This window comes from Anguilla anguilla, chromosome 2, assembly GCF_013347855.1.
Source record: "Anguilla anguilla isolate fAngAng1 chromosome 2, fAngAng1.pri, whole genome shotgun sequence".
Lineage (NCBI taxonomy): Eukaryota > Metazoa > Chordata > Actinopteri > Anguilliformes > Anguillidae > Anguilla > Anguilla anguilla.
Genome location: NC_049202.1, coordinates 52,854,071 through 52,878,937, shown reverse-complemented (window position 1 = coordinate 52,878,937; position 24,867 = coordinate 52,854,071). Strand labels below are relative to the sequence as shown.

Here is a 24,867-nt window from a genome sequence, read left to right as displayed (position 1 = left end):
CTAAATAATAACCAAGCACCTCTTTGGTTAGATTCCTTGATGTAACATAGTGAATTAAATTCACAGCAGACAGCAGGAGTGTAATAATATTGATTAAACTTTTCTTTGACATCATCTGCATTTTTCTCAAAACAAAGTCAAACTATCTTTGCAGTTCAAGCAATGAGATCCAATTGGGAGGTGAAAAAAAAAAAAAAAAAACAATCAATATTAGGTTGAAGTGCAGACATTCAGCTCTAATTTGAGGGTATGTACTACATCCATATTGGGTGCTCCATGTAGGAATTACAAACCTTTTTCATACATAGTTCCATGCATTTTGGGAGGATTCATAATCTAGGCTGCTCCATGTATGTAACTATAAAGAAAAGTTTTCTCCCAGCCAAGTCAAGAATTGTAGCCCCAGAATTAAGTATGTAACATGCATATCTGCCATGAGGGCAAACATTGGATATGCCCATTGAAACCAATGCAAATTCATGGCACCATGAAAGCAAAATAAAACTTTCCTGATGATATCTTATAACTAAAAGTACCATTTGTGAAATTTATTTGTGGTGATTGTCTGCCCATTGAATGTATAAATGTTTAATTTGTTGACAATGTTTGGGAAAATGACCCCACCCCTCCCCCCAATATAAATTACATCGAGTGCCAATGCATACTTTTGAAAATATTCTTTACTTGTGATAAGTTATGTGTAAGCATAGTTCAGATTTAAAAAGTGCAGTGTTATTAATCCGAGCGGATTCATTTTTCCAGGTCTAGGCAATTTCAAGAAAGCAATTTAGTCTCCACAACCCTTCAGTTGACTTCAATCAGACAAATTAATAGCAAAATGAAGAACTGCATGCTCCGCACTATATTAAGAAACATTAATCACAGCTTCTTTGACATAACAAAGACCATAAACATTAGGAACAACGAATTGCTCTTATTAATACAGCATTATTCACACACTCAGTCTGAAGTCCAAGATTTCACCAAATTACACGCCACTTGTGATTTGCATTTATTCATAAGAACAATATCGAAATCCTTGTAAATGAGCCTAGATGTGTATCTCAGAGGTTTAGGGACCAGTAGAATTTCTGATACAGACACCAGGTGTACCTCCTTGTTAACCTGAAAATGAATGGCAGTGGCTACATTCATGTGATATGACAGTGCCAGCATGTCCAAACATCACCCGTCTATGGATTCAGGATTCAGATAATTCAGAACTGTCCAGCTGCACATGACCTCATCCTCCTCAACTCTGTTTCCTCTTCATCATCTTGCCAAGATGTTACAATTCCTATTCATAATGCTCCCCCTGTAAGAGTCCAGACACCGGGTTTGGACAATAATTCCCTTGTGCAACATAAAACCAGTTTTACTTGTAGCCATAAACTTTATGAAACTTTCAACATTGCCAAAATGCTTGTAGCCATATATTTTATGCACGTTAGTATCACATAGTACTAATGTGCTGAATCAAAGCATTCCCTACCCTTGCATTTCTGGGTTTAATTGCCTATTGGCTGAAAGATAATTCAGAATAATCTCATTCCTCTGCATTAATAACACGGCAAACCAAATCTGAGACTAATATTTTTAAACATAGATGGACTTTAATTAATTTACATCCATTGTACAGTATAGAGGACAACAGTGGGAAACTTTCATACCCTTTCTCCCCAGGTAATACAGAGAAATTAAAACAATAAATAGCAACTGCTGATGACAATTTTATCTCTTCTTGCAATTAAGTGACTGAGAATCAGGACCATTTTCTGTTTTCTTTTTGGTTGTTGAATAAACAACAAGGCATAGCTTGCCTCTGAAGTTATAAAAATATCCACTGTCACAGTTCATCAATGAAAGGTGTTGTCTTCATCTGTCCTCTAGACACCATTGTTTTCTTCCCTGCCACAAACTTTTTGGCAGCCTGAAAAACAAAACATTTAAAATGTTTTACAATATTCAACAATCAAGATTCAAACATGAAACCTAACCTGCTCTGGTGTTACTGCATTCTTTCAAAAGAAGTTTGGTTTGTACAATTTTGACAATTTTAACAATTCAGATTTCCCGTCTTCGTATTTAAACTTGTATATTCACTGTATTTCATGGTACCAACATGTATCTAATGCAGTGATAAATAAACAACATAAAACAACATGATTAAAATGAAATGCAAGTAGGGTGATGGACGTGTTCAGCAACAAAAATGTTTGAGCAGCCAAAAATGCTGCTAATTGTTTTCCATTCATAGGAATATTTTTTGACATTTGAATTCAAGTTTGAATTGCGAAATTTGCTCTGACAGCCCTACTGAGAACTATTCTGTTAGCTGCTACAGAAAACAAAACAGTGCTTGCCGGCAGTCCCTTCAGCAGTAGTGAATTACACGGGCAATATTAGAATTTTCTAAATGCCTGACATACAGATCAACTCAGTAAATGGGACTATCCTTTTAAAATATTTGAAATTCTCACATTGATGACACCATCTGAAGTCACTGAGTCAATGTTTTGGGCCACGGCCTCTGGTGAATTGTAGGTTCCTCCTGCCAGTGCCTGGGAGCCCATATCCTCAAACATGCCCTCTGAGCTTTCCAGCGACATCAGATATTCCGCCTTCACCTGGTTCCTGCAGAGCAACACGGCCAATATCCATCACAAGGCTTTAAAACAGCAGAACACTCAGACTGCTAAAAGCACATGTATCCTCAATTTCACTAATTTCACTACCAGGACCAGTGTACACATTAATGTGATATCACAGATACAGGTACTTTCATAGCATGCCTTCTAAATATTGCTGCATATAAAAAGCCCCCACAACTTGAACCCAGACCAGAACCGTCTGCAGCAATCCATTTGTCTGCAGCAGACGGCCTAATGCGTTTCATTAGTCTGTTTTTCCTTCCTGTCGACTGAGGCAGGCTGCAGTAATTTGGATGGTGAGGAGACATGTTTATCTGTAAAAGTGTACTTACTTGGCTCTGGTGAGATCAGCAGCAGTGAGGCCCCCCTGAGCCACAGCCTTCACCTGGCTAAGAGCTGCCTTAATCACCTACAGAGAGGAGAGGCTCCCATCAGCAATGAACTCAAAGTCCATTTAATGGATTTTCCATGCCAATCCTAATGGTTATTCAGGACCCTCCACTCCTGTTTCAGTGATGGGGAAATGAAGTGTCATTAACCCCACAGAGAATGAAACAAACATGTTTGTTAGTTTCACTCAATAACTGACTCTTATTAACTTAAGCTCAACTTAAACTGCTTCTAATAATGTTAACTAATAAATGAGTCTGTCAATATATTGAGAAACACATTAAGATGTGCTTTTTAATGTACCTGAAGGTATCTGTGTTTTCATCTGCTTTTTCAAAAACTTGCCCCAAGTCACATTAGATGGACCAACAAAGTTTTAGAGGTGCATTTCCTGCCAAATGCCTGTAATGTAATGTAATTTCCAGTTTTCTAAGCATGACTAAGCTATTCATTGCTCACTTTATTTGCACCAGTGAAAATAACAAAGATAATCTATGTATCATACAATAAAGAGCTGTAAAAAGTGTAATTGTTCGTGCCATTACACTGTTAGGTTGGCAGCCAGTCCGTAACAGCCCATCCATTATACCCAATGTTGAATTATCAGTCTTCGTTTTATGTTGTTATGTTTGTGCTGTTTTTGTGGGGAAGCAAATTCTCTTCAGGGCAATAAAGGTTTCTTTCATTCAATCTTTCATTCATTCAATCAACAGCCACTGCAATCTGTACTGTAGCAAAACACCATCGGTTGTTTAAACAGTCCTTGATAAAACAGTAACTTTTGTAACAGTCATTTTGAAGTTCCCAAAGCCTCAATCTCCCATTACTGCTGTAGTGTACAAGGAGAAAACTTTTACTAGCTTAGTTTATACTTACATACTATATATCAAGCTTATGAGTCTAAATGCACACAAAATCTCTGATATTATGTTCAGAAAAAACTGAATCAACAGCACAAATGTTACATCATTTCATGGATCTGATAGTGAATGACCAGCACGTACTCAGCTGTACCAATTGACGAGTTGATTTGAAGTGGGAGATTTGTGTTAAGGAGAGTAGCCATACCCAGAGAAATTCTGATTAACATGTAAAATATCCCCATATTTTCAGTCAGTTGCAAGCAGGGCTTGTCATACTTACGTCACCAGTGCATGAGGCCTGGGAGATGGTGTACACTCCAAACAGCCCCGAGTCTGAGTAACTGGCATTGAATGCAGATGCCTGAAAAGCAGAGGATGTGTATGAACAACAAAAGAGCAAATATACACAGATATTCTGCACGTGATATGCGTGTGTATACCCCTGTGCAAGCACACACACTCACACAAATGCATGCATGAACAGCACACATGCCTTTTCAGTTTTTACCTATAGAACTGAGCTACCTTTTCAAGCTGTAACAGTGACTGTTTACATGCACACTCACATTCCAGTGTTAAACCAAATATTGTGACTATGGCCCGAGTTAGGTAAACACTTTATGCCGATACCAATAACTTAAATTAGCCAGTGTCCCAGTTGTGAGCAGTATAATATGTGGGACACTCCTCTTTCAAATAATACTATATTGTTATATTCAGACTATACTTCCCTTACACAGTAAAATGTAAAACGAATACAGAAGAAGTCCCCACCCCCAGCCCAGGTAAAATGCTAACAGCGCAGACATTGCTAAGGGGCAGATGTACTCACACTGAAGGGGTGGGTGGTTGCCTTGGTGATGGCCTGGCTCAGCTTGCTGGTGGTGTTGGAGCCCCTCTTGACCTGTGGTCCTGCCCCCAGCACCTGCTGCAGCACTCTGTTTGCGGTAGCCTCCGGCGTGCCCACCGCCGCACCCTCACTCACCACCACCGCGTGCACCAGGCTGTCTCTGTTCGGAACCCGCAGCTCACCTGCACACAAGGCTGAGGTCAGACAGCGCTCACACTGAAGGGATACTTTCTGTCATGAGCCGTACAGAATGGATACAAAGTAATCCCTTTAGGCCAGGCCTCTTTAGATTGATCTACATACTGTAATCTACTGAATCCCACAGCTGTCTCTGTACATTGGGGTTTTATTTGTGCCCTTTGTTTTCCATTAGTGGAAGTAGCACACAATGTCCCAGCGGTGAAATGAATATCTCCTTATTTATTTATTTTTTATCATTAGTCCAACTGATAACCCTGAGGAATAAGTAAAGTTAGATAAATCCATGGTACTGAACTGCATTATGTACACCAAGGTAATTAAAAAAACATGTTCAATCACTATAAGTGTACCATTAATGAATGCGTTTGAAACAAGCGATGTGCTCCTGAAATTACACTACATCAGGGGTGTCCAATTTCATCCAAAAAGGGCCGGTGTGAACACAGGTTTTTGTTTTAGCCCAGTGCTAAGACACATCATTTTACTTATCAAGGTCTTGACTTGATTGAAGACCATGATTAGATAAACAGATAAATCAGGTGTTATAGTGCTCGGCTAAAACAAAAACCAACAGCCAAACTGGCCCTTTTCACCTTTTCAGAATAAGATTGGACATCCCTGCAATACATGATGCTCATTAATACCTCTCTGGGGCCCCTGACAAAGATTTTACACTTCTACGCTCAGCGGAAAGTCTATAATAACTGCCTTGCCTCCGTGGTACTGAGCCTTTTTCCCAGCAGCCCCTATTCCACTGCGGATATTGAGGAACTGCTCTCCAACTTGCGTCAGCACAGAGTGCTCCACACCTGGACAGACAGCAAATGTTTGTTAAAGGTACAGTGGTAAAGTGAAAGCTACAGTAAAGCATCAAAACAAGTACCTTCAACCCACAGTAAGTCAGCTTTAACCCACAATAAAATCCCTTACCGAGTCCAACCAGAGCCATTCTTCCACTGGTGAAATTGTTCTGGACGAAGGAGAGCATCTGGAGAAAAAGAAAGGCAAGTTACCTGGATGTGCGTCACTGTACCACACAGCGCACTGCTACGAAATCCTTGGGCAATACCTGATCTGAGCCGATGTGCCCCACCATGTAGTCTGGACAGTACAGAGAGTTGGACAGGGCGTTCTTATATGCTGCTGCATGCAGGCTTTCAATAACACCTGAGGAGGAGGAAGAGGAATCACACAGCTTTGTTCTCAGCAGATTCTCCCGTTTGTGTGTGCATTTAAAAGACGCACCTCCATCATCCTTGAGGGAAAATGGTTATGCTACAGTTACAATTTCTAAATACTAGGAGTATGCAAATACCAAACGAAACAGGAGCAAATATAGTGCAATATCTATTATACGTAATGAAATGGAAACTGAACAGGGTAAAGGTACTGACCAATCTGTGGCTTGTGGTGAGCCAGGGCCTTGTCCATCTTCACCCTGGGGGTAAGGTCGGCCACCTCCCATGGCCTGAACTCAGGAGCAGTTGTCACATTGATCAAGAACTCCATAACAGTGTCACTGTAACACAGATACAGTGATAACAATGGAGACAAGGACCAATAATTTGTCCGCAATTGTCTTAAATTCATTACAAGATTAAACTTTGTTTTATGCATACTGTATAAACAACTTTTTAATTCTACGTATTATTAGAGTGTCCAAAAATCATGGCAGGCTTCTCTGAACAGTGAAATATCAATAGCCACACCATCCAAAACACATGCAGGTAGGTAGGCTACCAGGGGACTGTGCAGTTGGCACAGACATACTGCAGGAGTCTGTTCAGGCCAAAGAGTTTCTGTTTCGCAAGGAATACCCTGCATACAAAAAAAGTCTCAGAGACCACAGCCAACACCAGAGTGGTCCAGATCCATGGGGTGTATCACTAAAAAATTGTGCCTAAGCTGGACACCCCAACCAGGAGCTCCTGAATGATATTTTGAAGGTCAGAAGCAGCACACCTCATTGGCTAAGCCTGTTTCTGACAGACCAGCTACTGGCCAAAATGTGGGCACAGATGTATATCAGGGTATATTTTCATAATAATTTGAATAAATAACTGGCTGTCCAACTGAACATCCTCAGCATGATGTTGAGGCAAATATATGGACAAGACAATGTCCCATTATAGATCCAATTGAAAAAAACCTGTAACATATAGGAAGTCTCTGGAGAGAAAGTCGTGCAGCCATAGCTCTCTAACAGTACTCACATGTGGTCTCTCAAGCACTCAACAGTGTAAACCATGTTCTCTCTTGATGATGTCACACTATAAACAAAAGACAAAACCGCAATTAGATGTATAACTGTTATTACTACCGAAAAACTGGTGATAGATAGATAGATATACTTTATTGAACCCCGTGGGGTAATTTGTCCTCTGCATTTGACCCATCCTAGTGATGATTCTTCTTCATTCAAGCTACCATGGTCATCTGGAGTAAAGGCCTGTTTATTAAATAGCAAACTCTCATACATTACTGTGTGTCTTGAAGAGACAGTTCAACTGAACATTTTTGCCTTTCAAAACAAACATGAAAATGATATTTAAACTGATATTTAATTTTGGGTGAACAACCACTTTGAAAACATTGATATTATTTTAGCTTTAGTGTATATCTTCAATTTTTGTGTGTGATTAAGGATATTTTATATATCTGCAGAGGTTTCTGATGGCTTGTCAGTTTTACAACGTCTGGGATGGGGCATTTTAAGGGTTTGCGGTCTGAAGCAAGTAAATACATTTCAAGCAACTCCAAAGCTGCTTGTACAATAATGGTGTGCCTCCAGACGTGTTATGTTTGTATATTACCCTATTATTTTTCAAAAAATTCCATTTAATTTTACTTTGCGTCGGGACCATTTCCTTCAGCGCATGCCCCAGAATGTGAACTACCCCTTTAAGACAGGGATTTGGATGACTGATGCCCATATACCTCAAGCTGCCTCCCACAGCCTCAACACCACGACAGATCTTGAACGCCGATGCACCCTTAGTGGTCTGAAAAACAGCAAAGCTTATAAACAACTGTTACTAAAACACTGCCAAAATTTTTTTTTTAAACTGAGCAGGGTTACAGAAGAAACAACAATGCTTTCCATCACTTCAACATCTTTATACTGAGTGACAACTTAATTATGAAAAGGAGACAATGACCGCCGCTTACCAGGTTAGCTGCCAAACGGAGAATGTGAGTAACTCCCAGGTTGTCTGGCGTCTCATATCGACAGCCGGCTTTCATAAACACACCGATCTTGGAGGCAGGCGAGTAGTTCTCCAAGGAGGCAATGACCAGGCCACTGGGTAGTTTGGTCACCTAGAGGTCAGGTGTAGAATACACATATTTAAATAACTGCATGGCAACATACAATCCGATCCTGAAACATTCCAGAATAAGCAGAACTCAAAGTGGCTCAAGTCTACCAGGCTCAATTTTTAATCTAGCATCCATATATATACTTGTTTAACTCTTTACCTTTAAGCAAGAGTATAATATAGAATATAGTCATCCAGTAAAAACTGTCAATAAACCAAAAGCAAAATGAGCAACTATGCAAATAATTAACTCAGAAAAAGAATAAGGTTTACTGATAACTCAAAGGGAGGATTGTGGAGTCAGTTTCCTGTTGCCTTCTCAATATGGTTTTCATAAGACACAGCCCCTTATATTGAAAGAATGCAATAGATCACACAATAACTAACTATAGAGAATGATTAGGCCTATGTGACGAGAATGAGAATAAAAGACTGATTGTAGCCAGGACACATCAGTTCTTTTGATAAATGGCACCGCTGCATTATTAGACCTAGCCTACTTACTATTCCAATTAAAATACTGCCCCCTGCTGGCTCACCAATGCTCTTTCCATCACCAATAAGGTTTTTGCATGTTTTCTCCCATCCAAAGACTAACCAAGCCAACCCCTATAACTTAACCCTGTTTTGCACAATAAGGCTACAGGAGGGTGGTATAGATACAGCCACAGGCATAAGAAAATAAAGCCCAAATCCCAACAACTGAGAAAGCCTAGGAAGTAGGGTAATCACTATTTGAAAAGCATTTGGCTAAAAATCAGAGATCCACATGCTTGAATTAACTGATTTTATTTTATCACATTTTTTACCACTGTGGCTTAATACAAAAATAACAATATGTCACCCCTTGCTTCATGAGGTCAAATGCAAGCGAAACATACTTTTGTTTGCCAAGTCTTATGTTTCTCATTGATATATGTAAAGTATAGACTTTTTACATTTTATTCAAGATACCAATGTACCCATAAGTAGCACTTTTGACAACCATAAGTGCACGTTTTCCCCATTTATTGCTCCATTAGATAAGTATCAGGTATAGGGGCAGACAAGTAAAATATAAACATTTCTATGTGCACCTGTAGTGGCAACTATGTAATACAACACTTCAGACATGCACACAGCAGAATAACTGGACAAATGCCAAGATTAGTACGAGAGCAGACACCTATTCTCCATTCATATCATGTTTGCCCAGGGTAGACAACGTATAGAAATGGAACATGTGAGCAGTGCCTGGAGGAGACCTACCCACCCTATCCTTGGTGAATGCATACTGTACAGTATGCCCTCTGTGAGCAGAGCCTACATGTACTGACCTGAACCTCCTGTGCAGGGAGAACAGCTGCTGCCGCATCCAGCTTATGGGCAGCCTGTGCTGCAGAGAGCCTCTGCTGAAAAACAGAAGAAAGGAGATATTGTACACAGAACATGTGCACTGGATGACATGCAATGTGAGGTGAAAAGGGGAGGTGTGCAGGGCAAACCGTGGGTAATACGGTATGCAACCCATTTGACAAATAGCTGACTTCAGTGTAATGTATTTGGAGAGAGTTGGTTTTTAATAGCAGTCCTCAAACAGAAAACTAGGAGCAACACTCGCCTTTTTTGTCCTTTACATAAAAAAAAATTAACAAAATATGTGAATGTTTTTATTTTTATTTCCAATTAAACATTGTTTGTATAATTGCTTGTTCGCCAAACATTCATTCACAAAAGGTATTTTCAACAGTCCAAAGCTTTCAGCAAATACTAAACGAGGCACTTCACTCAAATTGACAAACCAAAAACTCCACTTCTACAATATCTCCAACTACTGACATTTTAGGTCCCTTTAACTTCAGCACTCTTGGCTTCTCTTTAATACATTAAAATGGTTATTGGTAACTAATACACTTGGCTTCATCCAGATGCACTAATTATATTTAACAGAACAAATGAACAAACATGGGTTTTGCACGACATTGGAACTTTTTTTCAAACTTTGGGACGCCTGAAATTCTCACATATTGCAAACCATTTACCCACTTCAAATCAGGTCAGTTGTGAGGCTAATTCCGTACAATACATGCAAAAGGTATCCTGAGGACGGCAGCTGTTTAGCAGTTCGAGTGGGGTAACTTTGTAGACAGCGAACGGGAAACTATAGCAAGCAACGTCATTAACTTAGCCGTCACACAACTTTTAAGATCAGTCTCATATTTGTTGGGAAAGGTCTAGCTAGACAGACATTAAATTGGACAAAAGTTATGAATCTAACGTTACACAAAAAAGAGTGACCTTCAGTGGGTCGTTAAGTAATTAGCCTGCTGATTTTAAGAAAACACAGCACTATTTCTTCCGATGACCTCGCAGGTAAACCAACAGATAAGAAACGAACCAGCTAAGTTGCATGTCTGAGTAGAAAACAAGCTCACAAGCAGATACACTAGGTCGCACAACCTTGCGCACAAAACATTCATAGCGAACGTTAGCTGAACTTAGCCGGATAGCTACCAACATCTAGGTAAGGTAAGCGATAGTTAGATGTAATGATAGCTAGCCAACATTATTATCCGCGAACTATAAAACATTCAGCTGGCTTATATTAATGTGATATTGCTAGCTAAAATGTGATGTTTTCTGCTTAAATCCATTCTGAGACAAATTGAGATCTTACAGAGAAATTACTAAGACCCCGGATCCCCTTCATAACTCGATCTCTCCTTCAGCAACACCCAGAACACAATATGGCTGAATCAATGACGTAACATCCGCGTACACAACTTCCCCTGTATGAAAGCGTAATGCGTTTCATAGCGTCTTACCACAATTAGCCCATTTCACCCCATATGCTCTAAGATTTCACCGGAGCCAAAAAATAAATAAAATTAATAATAATTATGAAATGACTTATTAACTTAATGTCTGTATTTTCAAGTAAATTGGTTTACTATAGTAATTGCCTTACAATGGGTAGAAATTCGACCTGAGAGGATGGTCATCTGTTCAGATTCATATACGCATTAATAAGTATCGAATCTTTTAATTCCAGTAACAGACATGATATTTTATTTGAGATTATTTCGTCACGATTCCGAATCCAAAGATTAAGACTAATTACTAGGTTTGTATGGTTTAAAACGGCATTGAAGTCAGACTATATTCAGATAGATGTAAATATCAGTAAAGCAGAGGTTAAAAGAGTAATGAAAAGTAAATTTGGAAAAAGATGGCAAGAAAAATGATTCAGGGAAAGGAAGGGTAATCATGTAGTATACAGTTGCATTAAATATGTCACACACACACAGAGATTAAGAGCCACTCCGCATGAAGTGGGGGCAGAACTTAATATTTAAAAAAAGGTTTTGTATCTACCAACAGGAGATGTATCACATATCTGTTGAGAGTATTTAAATTCAATAGGTTTGATGGATAGAATTTGAGGTTTTCCTTTTTAAAATAATGAGTATGTTATAGATTCCCATTCCACAATTTATTTATTTATTTATTTTTGCATAGCATTTACATTGCATCCATTTATACAGCTGGATATATACTGAAGCAATGCAGGTTAAGTACCTCACTCAAGGGTACAACAGCAGTCTCCTACCTGCAAATTGATCCTATGACCTTTAGATTACAAGACCAGCTCGTTACCCATTATACTACACTGCATTATTAATTGTTCGCCAACCACCAAGAAGAAGAAGAAAGCCTCACTCCCAGTGCACACAGACACAGATTGCCAGTGCATCATAGTAATGACTGCACATGGCTGATTTATAATATTTTCACGGTGAAAATTCTGCGCAGTATGCCTTTAACATGTAGGATGTTAGTCGTAACACATAAAAAAGGATAGATAAAGGTATGAATGCACTAGTACATGGTGACCAAAATACACTCAGCCTTCCAAAATTTTCTGGTCTGCTGCTAGCAATTTTCAGATTTCAGTGAACGGTTTAAATTTTATAATCAGAAGATTTTAATTGACTTTCAGTTTAGTTTAGGTATTCCATCACTTGGCCAGTGAATTCATCTCAACAGTCCTCTTCTGATTCTAAGTATCACCTACTCATTGGTAATCCAACTTAATCTGGGTGAATTTTTCTGCTCCTGCTCCTCCATCCCTCTCTGCACTGTATTGGTGCTTGACATTGCACACTTTTGGTCTTCTCATTCTTTCTCTTGAGAATAATCCTTGATGTTGTAGCTTGTTGTTATGCCTCCTAGTTTGATTTACCATACCTTTTTGACCTAGCCTATGCTTACTCTGAACTGGATTTAAATGTGTTCATGTTTATGAATAACTGTTACATAATAAGTATTGTACATTACCAGATGTGTTTTGTAGTTGTACTAATGACCTTCAGTATGCACTTATTTTACGTTGCTTTGGATTAAAGTATCTTCCAAATAAATGTAATGTAATAAACAAACTTTCACCTTTCACGTATTGACAAAAAAACATTAATTAGGAGTGATACGCATAAAAACATAGACTGTACATAATAACGATATGCAATAATAAGGAAGTGACGCAGTTCCGGTTCCGCTCGGCACTTATTTGCGCATATGCCCTGAACACGTGCTTTGGAAATCGGTCAGACGTGTAGTTAACGTTGAAGCGTGGTTGCTACTTGCTAGCTATTCCTGCAGTCCTCCGTGAAGCACGCGCCGAGAGGACTTACTTACTCAACAATTGATAATAGATAATATGGTGAGTAAATGATGTTCAGCGAAAGAAGACACTATTAGTTAATGCACTGTGGCTGCAGTAGCAACGAAAGATTAGTGTAACGTTCGTTTCATGCAGCCGGCTCGCTAGCATACTGATAAATACAGGATCTTTGCAAACAATAACCGCAGCATTGTTTTTATATAGACAACTACGTTAGCCGATATTAGTACTTATAATTGTGTAGTTACAGGCTGTTAACAGGGCTATTTTGTCTTTATCTAATGTCAGAAAACTGCAGTAGCCATTGTAGAACGTCTCTGGGTAGCTAGCTGTATTAGCAAATGTTCGCTAACGGCGTAGTTGCTCGTAGTCGTATAGCACAAGTAATTGTTGGCTAGCTGGTTCTGTGTAACACTGATCAGAAAGACACTCCCTCTGGCGTGGTAAAAACGAGTGGATATTTTATGGAAGCTACCAAAGTACACTCTTTAATACTATTTTTAATGCTATTTTTTATAAGCGAAGTTTAGCTGAGTTCCATGTTTAAGATGGCAAACTAGATGGGAAGTGTTGACTACGTTTGTTCTGTTCAACTTTATAGGTATGCGGCTTTGGGGAAAACACGTGGTAGTTAGCTTCCTAGCTAACGACCTGTTAGTTACTAGATCAGTGGAACTCCTATTACAACCGCGTTTTCATGTTGGGAGAATCTTCCGCTTCGAATATTGGTTGGCGAGCTATGTTTGCCTTTGTTACCTTTACTAGAAGAGCGTAATGCCTGCTATACTGTGTACACACGTGATAAGGCCTCGATTAATTGCTGGCCAGTTGTCGATTTTACAAGACTGCTGTTTAGCTAGTTTAACTCACTAATGTAGGTGTGCCTGTAGGCTACCTTGCTGCTTACCGCATTTACACGCTTAACTGTTTTATGCTATTTTCTACCTAACGGTATAGTTATTTTATTCCCTAGGCCGACCCTGAAGTGAACCCCAAGGCCTACCCTTTGGCCGATGCTACACTGACCAAAACCATCCTGGACCTTGTGCAACAAGCGTCCAACTATAAGCAGCTAAGGAAAGGCGCAAATGAGGGTAAGGCTAAAGTATCTAATTATCGATATGATTTTCTGTGGGGTATTTGTGAAACGCTATCTGATTTTAATTTATACAAGGTCGGGGTGCAGAATAAGGGGTCAGAAGAGAACTGTAGCTGAAATGAAGGTATTATTAACTATGTATTGACTGTAATACAGTAGAATCTCAGATTCGAACCGATTGAATTTGGCGACCATTTGGATCTGTGGAACTAACTCATAACTTTCAAAGAGGTCGAATGTACATTTAAATTAAATGCAGTGTTTGTTGTTATATTACAGAATGCCCTGTGAGCATGTTTGCAAGACTGCACACAATACGTTTACAAGTGTTATGACATTTTTGCACACACAAATATGATCTGCAAAAGACTAGTAGTGCAAGTTCTGTGTTCTTAATTTAGTTCTCACAGATTTCAGACTTCCTGTCCGAAGGCGTGGAAATTTTTGGCCTTTCATGTTATGCCCCAAAAGGCTATCATTGTGCATATAAACATGCAGCCTTTTGACAAGTACTGTTTTCAGTCCCCGTTCCACTTTATGCACTACGAGACTGCAACTATGCAAATCAGTAATGGTGCAGTGTTATTTATTTTTTGTTTTTTTTATGAATAACTTTGCTCTCAAACACACATTTTAGTCATAGAACTAAATAAACCTCTTTCACAAATGTTTTGGCTAAGCTTTCTTCAGTGGCCTGTGGCAATTTGAGTGTGAATCATCTTATTTTTTTCCCATTTGAGTCATGGAAGTAAGGCATGGGTTTTTTTTCCTTCATTGAAAGGGTAGGCCTATGGTTCATGTGCTTTTCATGACCCAGTTTAACTACTTAACTGGGATATACTTTCTGTGCAACTTAATTTTTTGGCATTGTTTTTCAGCCACTAAAACCCTGAACCGGGGCATTGCTGAGTTTATCGTGATGGCAGCTGATGCTGAACCTCTGGAGATCATCTTGCATCTGCCACTACTGTGTGAAGACAAGAACGTGCCATACGTTTTTGTACGCTCTAAGCAGGCCTTGGGACGCGCGTGTGGAGTTTCAAGGCCCGTAATTGCAACATCTGTCACAATTAAGGAGGGGTCCCAACTCAAACCTCAAATCCAGTCTGTGCAGATGGCTATTGAGAGACTGCTGGTTTGATCTATGGAAGTTATGTTAAGAAAGTAATTTGTGGAGACTTTTGTTTAAAAATGAATCCTCATTTCATAATCCTTATTTGAACACAGTTCATTCCATTGTATTGCCAGTGTACAAATATGCTTTCATGCTTTTGTGATATTAAAATATGGTCTTTTTAAATGTTGAAGCACCAGTTTTGTAAAGGCTATCCGGTAGTTTGGTGAGTAATGTACATTGGTTGATGGATTTAATTCTGTATAAAACAAGACCCTTACAATAACTAGTGCAATATTTATTGTGATTACAGCAGTGCATTGCCACATCAGACATCAGACCCCATATTAGGGCACCGATTTGAGATCGCAAAATGGCTTTAAATGAAGTCTATCAAAAGTACATTATTCTAAAATTGAATTGTACATATAAATGTACAAAGCCCATCAGTGCTCAAAGTAAGAGTGCTTATTTTAAATTACACTTAGCTGGAAGTTGCTAAATGATTAATTTCTGCATCCTGTTTTAGTGATTTCAATTTGCAGTGCTGCTCTGAGATTTACACATTTTTATTTTAACTTCACTTTCCATAGTTTTCAGTCTACACAATCACATTAATAAGGGATATGCACTCTGCAAGCCTCAATTACACACACTACCAAAAATGCACATCATGCACACATTTGCTGTGGACGAGATACCACTGGTTCCCAAACCTCTCGGGTACACCCAGCAGAATCCAGGCATTTCCTGTGTTCCACCTCAAGCACACCTGATACAACTCAAGCCCTTGATTAGTTGCATCAGGTGTGCTAGAGATGGAATGCATTAAATGCTTAGATCTGGCCTTGGGTACCGGATTTGAGGTTTGGAACCACAAAAATATACAACTCACCACAGGCTAATATTGGAAAGCCCTGATGTTCCCACTGAGCATGGTTAGATTAAAAAGGATGTCATTAGTGCTTTATGGAAGTAGTGTTGATGCAGACAGAATGTACTCTTTCTATACAGCACAGTTGCCACTAGTTTTTTTCTGCAATTTTTGAACAGAGGGATTTCCCCATAATCAAGTGGGGGAAAAAATCCCAACTAGTCTCGTCAGAGTCCAGTACATACATCCTATCTAGATTCATATATGAATGCATACATGCTTTTATTGATAGAATCTGGTGCAAAAAAAACTAGTTGGTTGTTGGTTTTAAAATGCATTGGTTGCACTGGCTTAACAGAATCATGTTTCTAGGTTTTTGTGTGTCATTTTAAAGATTAGAAATGCCACATGTAAAAGATTATGCAGTGGAAAGTTTTGTAATGTATGCCCTGGGACTGCTATGCTTCATGAAGGGAAACATCTAGCCAAGTTAACTACACAGCTTGAAATGACACAAAGGCTGCCAGCAAGAATCAAGGCAAATAACTGTATACTGACACTACAGATCACCCCATACACACTAGCTTCAAGATTTGTTGAAATTTCAGTATGGACTTGCCACTATAAATAACACCACAGTTGGTACAAAATGTAGTTGGACGCTGACGATGAACAAAGACAGTGTAAGCACTCGTCTCAAGGTGTGCTGTAAAATCTGCTTTCTCTGAGCACTTAACCTTTTTCCTTAGTTCACCACAAACACCTGGCACGAAGTCCCACATCACAAAGACACCTTAGGAATTCCACAAAGGACAGAGCATTGACCACAGTAAGGCCATCACTCTGGATACACAGAGTTCAAAAGAAACATCTGACCTTCAGGAAAGTACTTGGGACTGAAGGCTTCCCCCTCACCTCCAAAAACAGGATCAGTTTTTAGAGCTGCATGCTCGAGTCTGTTTAAAGCCCGCAGGAGTCAGTGAAGGTGGCAGGCTGTTTATGATTCTGCAGTCTTCTCTCTAAATGGTCTTGCCAAGTAGTGCCAACAGTGCAGTCCACATATATCACAATGGCTCTTAGTCAGCAGGAAACTCTCCTGATCCAGTGCTTGGCTGGCTGGCACTGTGGGCATCTTTTCTGACTTGCAGGGACACACAGCTGAGCCAGCTCCGACTGGTTGGCATCTCCCCTACAATTTCCCAAGTATCTGTCTCTTCACAATACCGCTCTATAGTGTCATGGTACCTGAAGAATGAAAACAATATTGTGAATTTGCTTAGAATTCACCCTCATATCCACAGATATATTGTAAACATTGTAAAGTAACAAACCTGTCCCATCCCTCTTCTCCCCCGAGCACGTATATCTTTCCATCCACCACAGCCACCCCGGGACGGTAGCGTCTTTCTTTCATGGGAGCACACATTGTCCACTGGTTGCTCTTAGGGTCATAATATTCAACTTTATCTGTGTTCTCTGTAGAGGCATGCCAGCCACCTGTGTACGGAGGGAGATAGGCATCTACTAAAATTGTACCCCATAAAATTAAAAAATCTAAATGATACTTTTTATGGTTTAAAAACAAATGAATCTGCATCCATGCTCATATGTAACATAATTGATTGCATATTAAGGTTCTTAGGTTTTAAGAGAAAGCGCTTACTTTTTGTTTCTATAACAGCATAAACAGTAAATCTGATGCCATTTTATCATCCTGTCTCACAAAAATAAAAGGCAGTACTAAACTATGCCTACTTATTTTCTCTGGAGTTAAGTCATCTTTTAGCAAAGATGCGCTAAACAAGATTCAGTCACAAATTTAAGAATCTTGTCCATCATGTTGTATTGTTAAGATTTCGAAGTTAAAATATGGTATAAAAGCTAAAAACCTTCCATAAAGAACAGATGAATATTTGTCTTGTTTAAGAGTATGAACCCAGGCCAAACGTTCACCTATGACATAGATCTTGCCCTTTAGGACACAGGCGGCGGAGCCAGAGCGAGCGATCTGCATGGGAGCCACCTCGGTCCAAACGCATGTTTTGGGATTGTACACCTGTGCCAAGTCTGTGCCATCACCATCCTCAAGAACAGCGCCACCTATAAAACAGGAGAACACATTAACTTAGCTTACACCAGGGATAGAAAGCCACAGCATGGACTTGATTTTACTGTAGGTCAACCCTTGAATTCCTTGGGCTCCAATCAATATGGTTCTTTCTAATCAATAAAAATATAAGGAACAGATCAAGTATTGCAAATACCTATTAGAATTAGCTAAATACACACAATCTACAGGTGTAACTGCGCATATACTACTGTATGCACGATCATAAATTTAACATCAGATGTTTCACTATTACTATACACTTATACTTAACCATCAACCAACATAAGCACATGTCAGGATAGCTTCTTGTCACCCCACCTGTAACATAGAGTAGTCCATCTAGAGCCACTACTGCAGGACTGGTCACTGCCATCTTGACAGATTCCACAAAGTGCCAGGTGTTAGTGTTAGGGTTGTAGCACTCCACAGAGTCCAGACGGGATCGGCCCTCCCAGCCACCCACCGCAAACACGAAGCCATCCAGCATAACCAAACCTGCATGGGAGCAATCATGCATTCGCTTTCACATTTTGCAGAGGGCAAATGTTATAGTACTTCACAACAACTTATGTTAAATTTCACCACCATCTCACCAAGCTCTGATCGTGCTACGTTCATGGGGGCCATCTCCAACCAGGAATCGAAGCAGGGGTCGTAGCGCCACATCTCCCGGCTGGCTGAGCCATCAGGGAACTCCCCACCAGCCAGATACAGCGTGGAACCTGGGGAGGGCAGGAGTCCTGTGACACTCACCTCTGCTGCTGAATGCAAAACTATTCCTCCAGGAACTATGAGAAGGCAAACAATTTCAGGGGCGTCACTGGAGTGCAATAATATGCTCCTAGCATCCTGGCAGAATGAATAACCTGCCATTCCTAGGCAATGCTAGAGCCAACTGTGCATCACCCTGCAGGGCTACCAGCCACAGGGAATACTAGCACAGTCTGGATTTATTTATGTATTGGAAAAGTGCCTTAACAGGATGAGCCACTCAGCAGCCCTGGCTTCATCCATCTACCTACCAGTTATTCTTAATCGTCCTGAAATATAAAAAATCCTTTCCTCAAGCTTTAGTATATGCTTGCAAACACATACAACTAAAAGAAAATAAGTATTGTCAATTAACTATTACACTTGGTTAGATTAAGTCAAAATGAGAAATTATTTTTCAGCAGATTAATTTATGCAAATTTCATTTTGGGTTTCCTCAGCTGTTCACAAATAACAACAGTTAAGTGATAATCCTAAGGTGGCGGCTCAGATGATGGCCGGGGGCCGGCTGGTGATGGTGGGGAGCAGCAGGCGGAAATGGTCAGGGTGGAGGCGGCGATGAAAGAGGGGCCGGACTGCAGCCGTGGGGGAGTCCATTATGTGTAATTTTGCCAATTTACCCAGTAGTACAGTAGTGTGAATGAATAAAAACATTTTAACTTCAACAATCTCACTGGCAAAAATAGAGATTTGAAGACTAGACATTACATTACAGCAAGACAGAGCTTTTATGTTTTCCTAACAGGGACATATTACTGCATTACTGTGTAAAACTCATATACTACTATATTAAAAACGTATATAACTATAAAGCTGAAGTATTTTCTTACCTGATACTACCAGGCCGTGCTTACTGACAGCGAAGGGCAGGCAGGCGAGGCTCTTCCACTGACTGGTGACCGGGTCAAAGCTCTCCACGCTACGCAGAACAACTTTGTCATCCTCACCCCCTACAGTCACAATCACGTCTGCTGTGCCTAGGGACAGGCAGTACCTTGAACCTCTCCTTCACAATATTCATGGCTTGAAAAATGCTGAGCTTGAAACATGCTGGTTTTTAAAAAAAATTAAAAACCAAGTTACTGTCTTCAATTCCATAGGTGTCCTTGAGTTGAATGGATGTGTGTGTGTTTGCCAATATGCAAGCTTGGGAATGCATGTTTGAGACTGTGTTTGTGCATGCCTGCGTGTGTGCGCGTGCATGCGTGCATGCATGTGCAGGCTGTGCACATGCACCGTGTTACCTGTGGATCGACGCGGACGTGCTCGAGGGCCATACAGCTCTCCACGCCGATCCTGCAGCAGCAGGTAGTCTTTAGCCTCCGAGATGAGCCTCTGGCACTGCAAGGACTCCTTGACCACGGGCAGGGACTCGACCACATCATGGATGTAATAGGGACTAATGAGGGGCAGCCGAATGTGCTCCAGCACCTGCCACACACAACAGCCACGCACTCCTTAATTTCAATTTTATTATGCACATCAAATTTTTTATTTTTGTTTTACCCCAACTACTGTTTTATAACTATGAAGCACCTTGAGGTGCAACATGAAAGGTGTTATATAAATGGTTCAATGTTCACCAGGCCTAATATACCACTTAATAGACAATGATTTAATCAATCTCACCAATCATTTCCAAAGATATACATTATCTGGAGTAATCATACTAAAGGACACAAACTGTAAAGGGTGTTCTATACTCCTAATGCACAGAGAACAGCAACCCCTGTGTGTAGCAATACAAGAAATTTACAGTAAGTCTCACTAGAAGCAGGTTAGTTCAATATTTAGCTTTCAGTCAAAGTGCAAACCTGCTTCAAGTAAAACATCAACAGCAATACATTAAGAGAACCATTTCCATTCCTATGCTCCCCACAGCTAAACAATGCACATGACAGAGCTAGAGACTGAGTATAACAATCACACAAAACAGCACAGAACCAACTGTATGCACTGTTATTGCATGTACTACTGCACACCTTTTCAAAGCTCTGCCTGCGGGAGGCACTCTTTTCTAGCCACAGCATGGCGGCCTCAAACACAGTCTCCTCCTTTGGCACATTGAGATGGTCACTAGAGATGATCTCGGTCAGCTTGTCAGCACATAGGGACAAGAATTCCTCCTATGGGTAGAGGATATTAGGTATGGTGAGTGTGGCTTTATGAGCTGCAAGGGCACCTGAGGTATCAGGTCATCTGATTTTGGTCTACTACACACAATGACCTAAGAAAAGTCTCCTTTTATATAGTCAAGTCATTTTTTCAAAGATTAGGCATACATTCCCATACTCCCCATACTAAATATTCACAATAAAAACAATATTATACCATACACTTAATTTTAAAAAACGCTTTTAAAAAATCCTGCAGTATGCAATATTTATTCACGTAAACACCAGCCCTCAGCTACCAGTAGCAACACGGTCATCAGGAACTGCGTGCTGACGCAGGGCCAGGGGGCCAGCCCACCCGCTGGTGAAGGCTCACCTGGCGACAGACGGAGCTGAAGTGCTGCAGGATGTACTCCATGCTTTGCCTCTCCAGCTCTCGGCAGGAGTGAGCTTCTGCAAAGCAGTGGATGCCCACACAGTTCATCTCATCCATCTGTCGCTCCATGAAGCGGCAGCAGGCCTCGCGAACTGCCATGATGTCCAGTAGGTTGGCAGCAGCCAACAAAGCCTGCACATTGGCCTTGGAGATGACCACCTCAGCAGTGTACGCATAGCTCACCAGCATGCCAATCATCTGAGGCTCCACCCCATTGATAGCCACCCGCTCCTGCCGGGACTCCATCAGATCAGTGGAGAACATGGCCTGTTTGCATCAAATCAGTATATAATGATCAGTTTGCAGTCCTGCCACTGGCATGAATTTTGTGCATTTACACATCTCCAACTTCTAAGTTGTTAGGATTTTGTTGTTGTTACTCCTTTTTTTTAATTTTGACATGGATCAAAGCATTATGCCCTTACTTTTTTTTTAAAATTGTTACTTAATTTAAGACAAGCGGAAATATTTTCTTTTCACTGTTCCGTTACAGCAGTTACCTGAAAGTAGGAGCTGAAGGAGGCCAGGACGATACGATGACATGGAAACTCCTGGCCACCACAGCACAGGATGACATCACAGAAAGCATTGTTGAGACGCAGGCTGTTTAGGCCTTCCAGAACCTTGTTGGAGTGCCGTGCTTCCACAAAGACATAGTCCTCGCTGTCCAAGGATGCAAGCGGGAAGCCCGAGTCCTCCTGTTCAGGGGATTGGGCTGAAGTGGCAGCAGAAGGGGCAGTGGCTGACACATTTACAGCCAGTATTTCCATCTTCCTGTTTAAGGCAGCCTTGAGTGAAGAAGGGCAGAAATACACCAAGATTGTATTATAAACCAGCTATTGCTGCCCAAGAGCCTTTTAAAATCAACATAGCAGAACGAAATAACATCGGAACTTGCAGTGCACTTTGTAGGCACCGACAGTGCTCGAGAGTGCTCACACACTTACCTGGTGATGTTTTATTTCAGCTTATTAGCTTCGTCGATTTTTACTCTACTTCAAATCAGAGCACTACTTAATATGTAAACGTAGAATAACAATTTCCAACTCCGACTAGGTTAAACCGATGCATTAATAAAATGTTTTCCGAAAATTAGACTGTGAAATCCTGTAGAAAATATTATAACATATAGGTGTATTTGCATAAGTTGTAGGGAGCAGCATGTACTGAGATTTTGGTCTCAAGCCATACAAATGAAAATAGATTTAAAACAACTAAAGAATGAGAGTATTGCTATAACATGCCTCTGCAAAATATACAGTATATTTAATAAATACAAGACATTTCTGCTGTGTTCAAAAAATGTAATTGTAAGGCCGGTTATCAGCTGGAATAGAACGCAATGTTTCTGCTCAGGAATTTTCACCAGCCGTTACATTGCAGTAGAATGTCTGCGAAAATACATGCAGCATTCACAGTTCCAATCTCCACTTTCAGGGAATCATTTTAGCTTTCAGAGTAAACTGCATATACATGCATTGTATTTAACCAACAGTCCAAACTACATCAAACAAGACGACTCAACATATTTCCAGTGTAAACCAGGGTAAGATTTCTGACACAAAATAAGGCAGAACAGCTGGAGAAGAGACTGCATGTAGCTAATGCAGTACATATTCAAGAGATAAACACATGTTGAGATAGCTCATTTGGAACCTCTATAACGTTACTGCATCATTGCGCAACACCAATAGGATCATACATTTCGGTACGAGTCGTGGAATTCCATTATAGTTAGCCAGCCACATACGTAACACCTACAAACTGTAATAATTACACCTACTCACTTGCGAGTTCGCTAAAAAAAATAACCTTCCAAATCGGATGCATGCTCCAATGTGCAATTTTCATGTAACCCCATAACGTTAGCTCTAACAATATGACTTTATCTCCCCTTTCATTTCCTCAGAATAAGCACGGTTCGTATGAAAATGAAGACCCAAACAACTTACGATGTCTGCAAATTCCTTCCGTTTCTCAAAGGAACAGCCATTGATCATTTGTGGAAAACCTTCATTTCAATCTCAAATTGTTTACTGAACATAGCAACGCTATCTCATTAGCCCCGTTTATGCCACAGCCTAAAGAGCAAAATATTGGAACAGACAGAATTATGAGTTAAAAGAAAACAGTTCCCTCTATTGACCTGGAATAGTAACTGCATTTTGTTTGCCGATGATCTGTAGCAGCTGTATGTTGGTTGTTTAAGACGTTCAAAGCATTGCTGAATGGAACATTTTCACCGATAACAATCATCTCTCTGGTTTAAGAATCGAAATTAATATCATTTTAACGCTTTGCAGTTCTCTAAATGGTGCACATCGAAAATCAGTTCTCAGGGAGACACAGGAACCTACTTCCCACCAAAGTATAATCAGTGTCTTGTTTTAGAAATGAGAATATATGGAAGAGATGGCAAAACTACACACACGTATATGTATGTATGTATTTATAGTGAGCTCAATAATGTTTGGGACAAAACATTTTTACTTTATTTGGCTTTGTAATCCACACTTTTAGATTTGCAATCAAACAATACATTTGTGGTTAAAGTGCAGATTCTCAGCTTTTACAGTATTAAAGAGTCTTTTAACATATTGGCTTCACTGTGTAAAAATAACCACTTTTATGCATAGCCCCCATTTCAGGGTGCCACAATGTTTGGCCTCACAGGTGTTTCTGATTAGTCAGGTGTGTTCAATTGCTTCTTTACTGCAGGTGTAAGAAAGCTTTTAGTATCTAGTCTTGATTCTAGGCTTTTGATTGCCTTTGGAGTCTGCTATTAGCATATGTCAGCATAAGGACCAGAGTTGCACCATAAGGACCAGAGTTGCACCAATGAAAGTCATTGTGAGGCTGAGAAATAAGAAGAAAAAGAAAAAAAACTGCCAAAACCTTAGGGTTAACTCAATTAACTATTTGGAACATTATTAAGAACAAAGAGAGCACTCAGGAGCACAGTAATTGCAAAGGGCCAGACTGAACAATTCTCACCATAATAAAGAAACACCTGTCTGCCAAATCAGAAACACTCTTCATGAGGTAGAGGTAGATGTGTCAGTGACAGCTGTCTGCAGAAGACTTGACGAACAGAACTACAAAGACTACACTGCAAGATGCAAACCGCTAGTCGGCTGCAAAAACAGGATGGCCAGATGACAGTTTGTTAAGAAGTACATAAAATAGCCTGCAGAGTGGGCCTGCACAAGGTCTTGTGGAGAGAGACCAAGATTCACTTGTATCAGAGTGATTTCCAGAGTGAAACATGTGGTGGGCATGTTACCATTTGGGAATGTGGCTGCTATGTGTACTGGTTCACTTGTCTTCATTAATGATGTAACTGCAGACACCAGCAGAATGAATAGGACATGTGTTTGGGAGCTGTTCTTCATTGTGGTGAGAATTCTTTAACGTCAA

At 40.2% G+C, this 24,867-nt stretch overlaps 3 protein-coding genes across 6 annotated transcripts; 1 reads left to right on the top strand and 2 right to left on the bottom strand.

Annotated features, from left to right (window-relative positions):
- Window positions 1-1,588: 1,588 nt before the first annotated feature.
- Window positions 1,589-11,052, bottom strand: LOC118221664 (cytochrome b-c1 complex subunit 2, mitochondrial). Of its 2 annotated transcripts, none has more exons than XM_035406930.1 (14): window positions 10,929-11,052; window positions 9,589-9,663; window positions 8,124-8,273; window positions 7,893-7,957; window positions 7,169-7,225; window positions 6,350-6,474; window positions 6,025-6,122; window positions 5,886-5,943; window positions 5,669-5,764; window positions 4,737-4,936; window positions 4,185-4,265; window positions 2,984-3,060; window positions 2,481-2,634; window positions 1,589-1,930 (listed from the first exon to the last, which is right to left on the bottom strand). In XM_035406930.1, exons 1-14 carry the CDS (start codon window positions 10,959-10,961, stop codon window positions 1,847-1,849), a joined length of 1,353 nt encoding a protein of 450 aa, XP_035262821.1. In that variant the 5' UTR covers window positions 10,962-11,052; the 3' UTR covers window positions 1,589-1,846. The 2 variants fall into 2 exon arrangements, with proteins under 2 accessions (XP_035262821.1, XP_035262822.1); XM_035406931.1 differs by having other exon boundaries at window positions 9,589-9,660; window positions 10,929-11,012.
- Window positions 11,053-12,814: 1,762 nt separating this feature from the next.
- snu13b (SNU13 homolog, small nuclear ribonucleoprotein b (U4/U6.U5)) lies at window positions 12,815-15,431 on the top strand. Its single transcript, XM_035405710.1, has 3 exons — window positions 12,815-12,971; window positions 13,906-14,026; window positions 14,910-15,431. Exons 1-3 carry the CDS (start codon window positions 12,969-12,971, stop codon window positions 15,170-15,172), a joined length of 387 nt encoding a protein of 128 aa, XP_035261601.1. The 5' UTR covers window positions 12,815-12,968; the 3' UTR covers window positions 15,173-15,431.
- Window positions 15,432-15,698: 267 nt separating this feature from the next.
- Window positions 15,699-23,561, bottom strand: si:ch211-256e16.3 (kelch-like protein 20). 3 transcript variants are annotated; one of them, XM_035405706.1, is made up of 11 exons: window positions 23,403-23,561; window positions 21,951-22,238; window positions 21,391-21,717; window positions 20,883-21,026; window positions 20,145-20,331; window positions 19,731-19,877; window positions 18,723-18,917; window positions 18,448-18,624; window positions 17,973-18,119; window positions 17,351-17,516; window positions 15,699-17,264 (listed from the first exon to the last, which is right to left on the bottom strand). In XM_035405706.1, exons 1-11 carry the CDS (start codon window positions 23,448-23,450, stop codon window positions 17,096-17,098), a joined length of 1,995 nt encoding a protein of 664 aa, XP_035261597.1. In that variant the 5' UTR covers window positions 23,451-23,561; the 3' UTR covers window positions 15,699-17,095. The 3 variants fall into 3 exon arrangements, with proteins under 3 accessions (XP_035261597.1, XP_035261600.1, XP_035261598.1); XM_035405709.1 differs by having other exon boundaries at window positions 18,723-18,851; XM_035405707.1 differs by having other exon boundaries at window positions 19,731-19,868.
- Window positions 23,562-24,867: the final 1,306 nt, after the last annotated feature.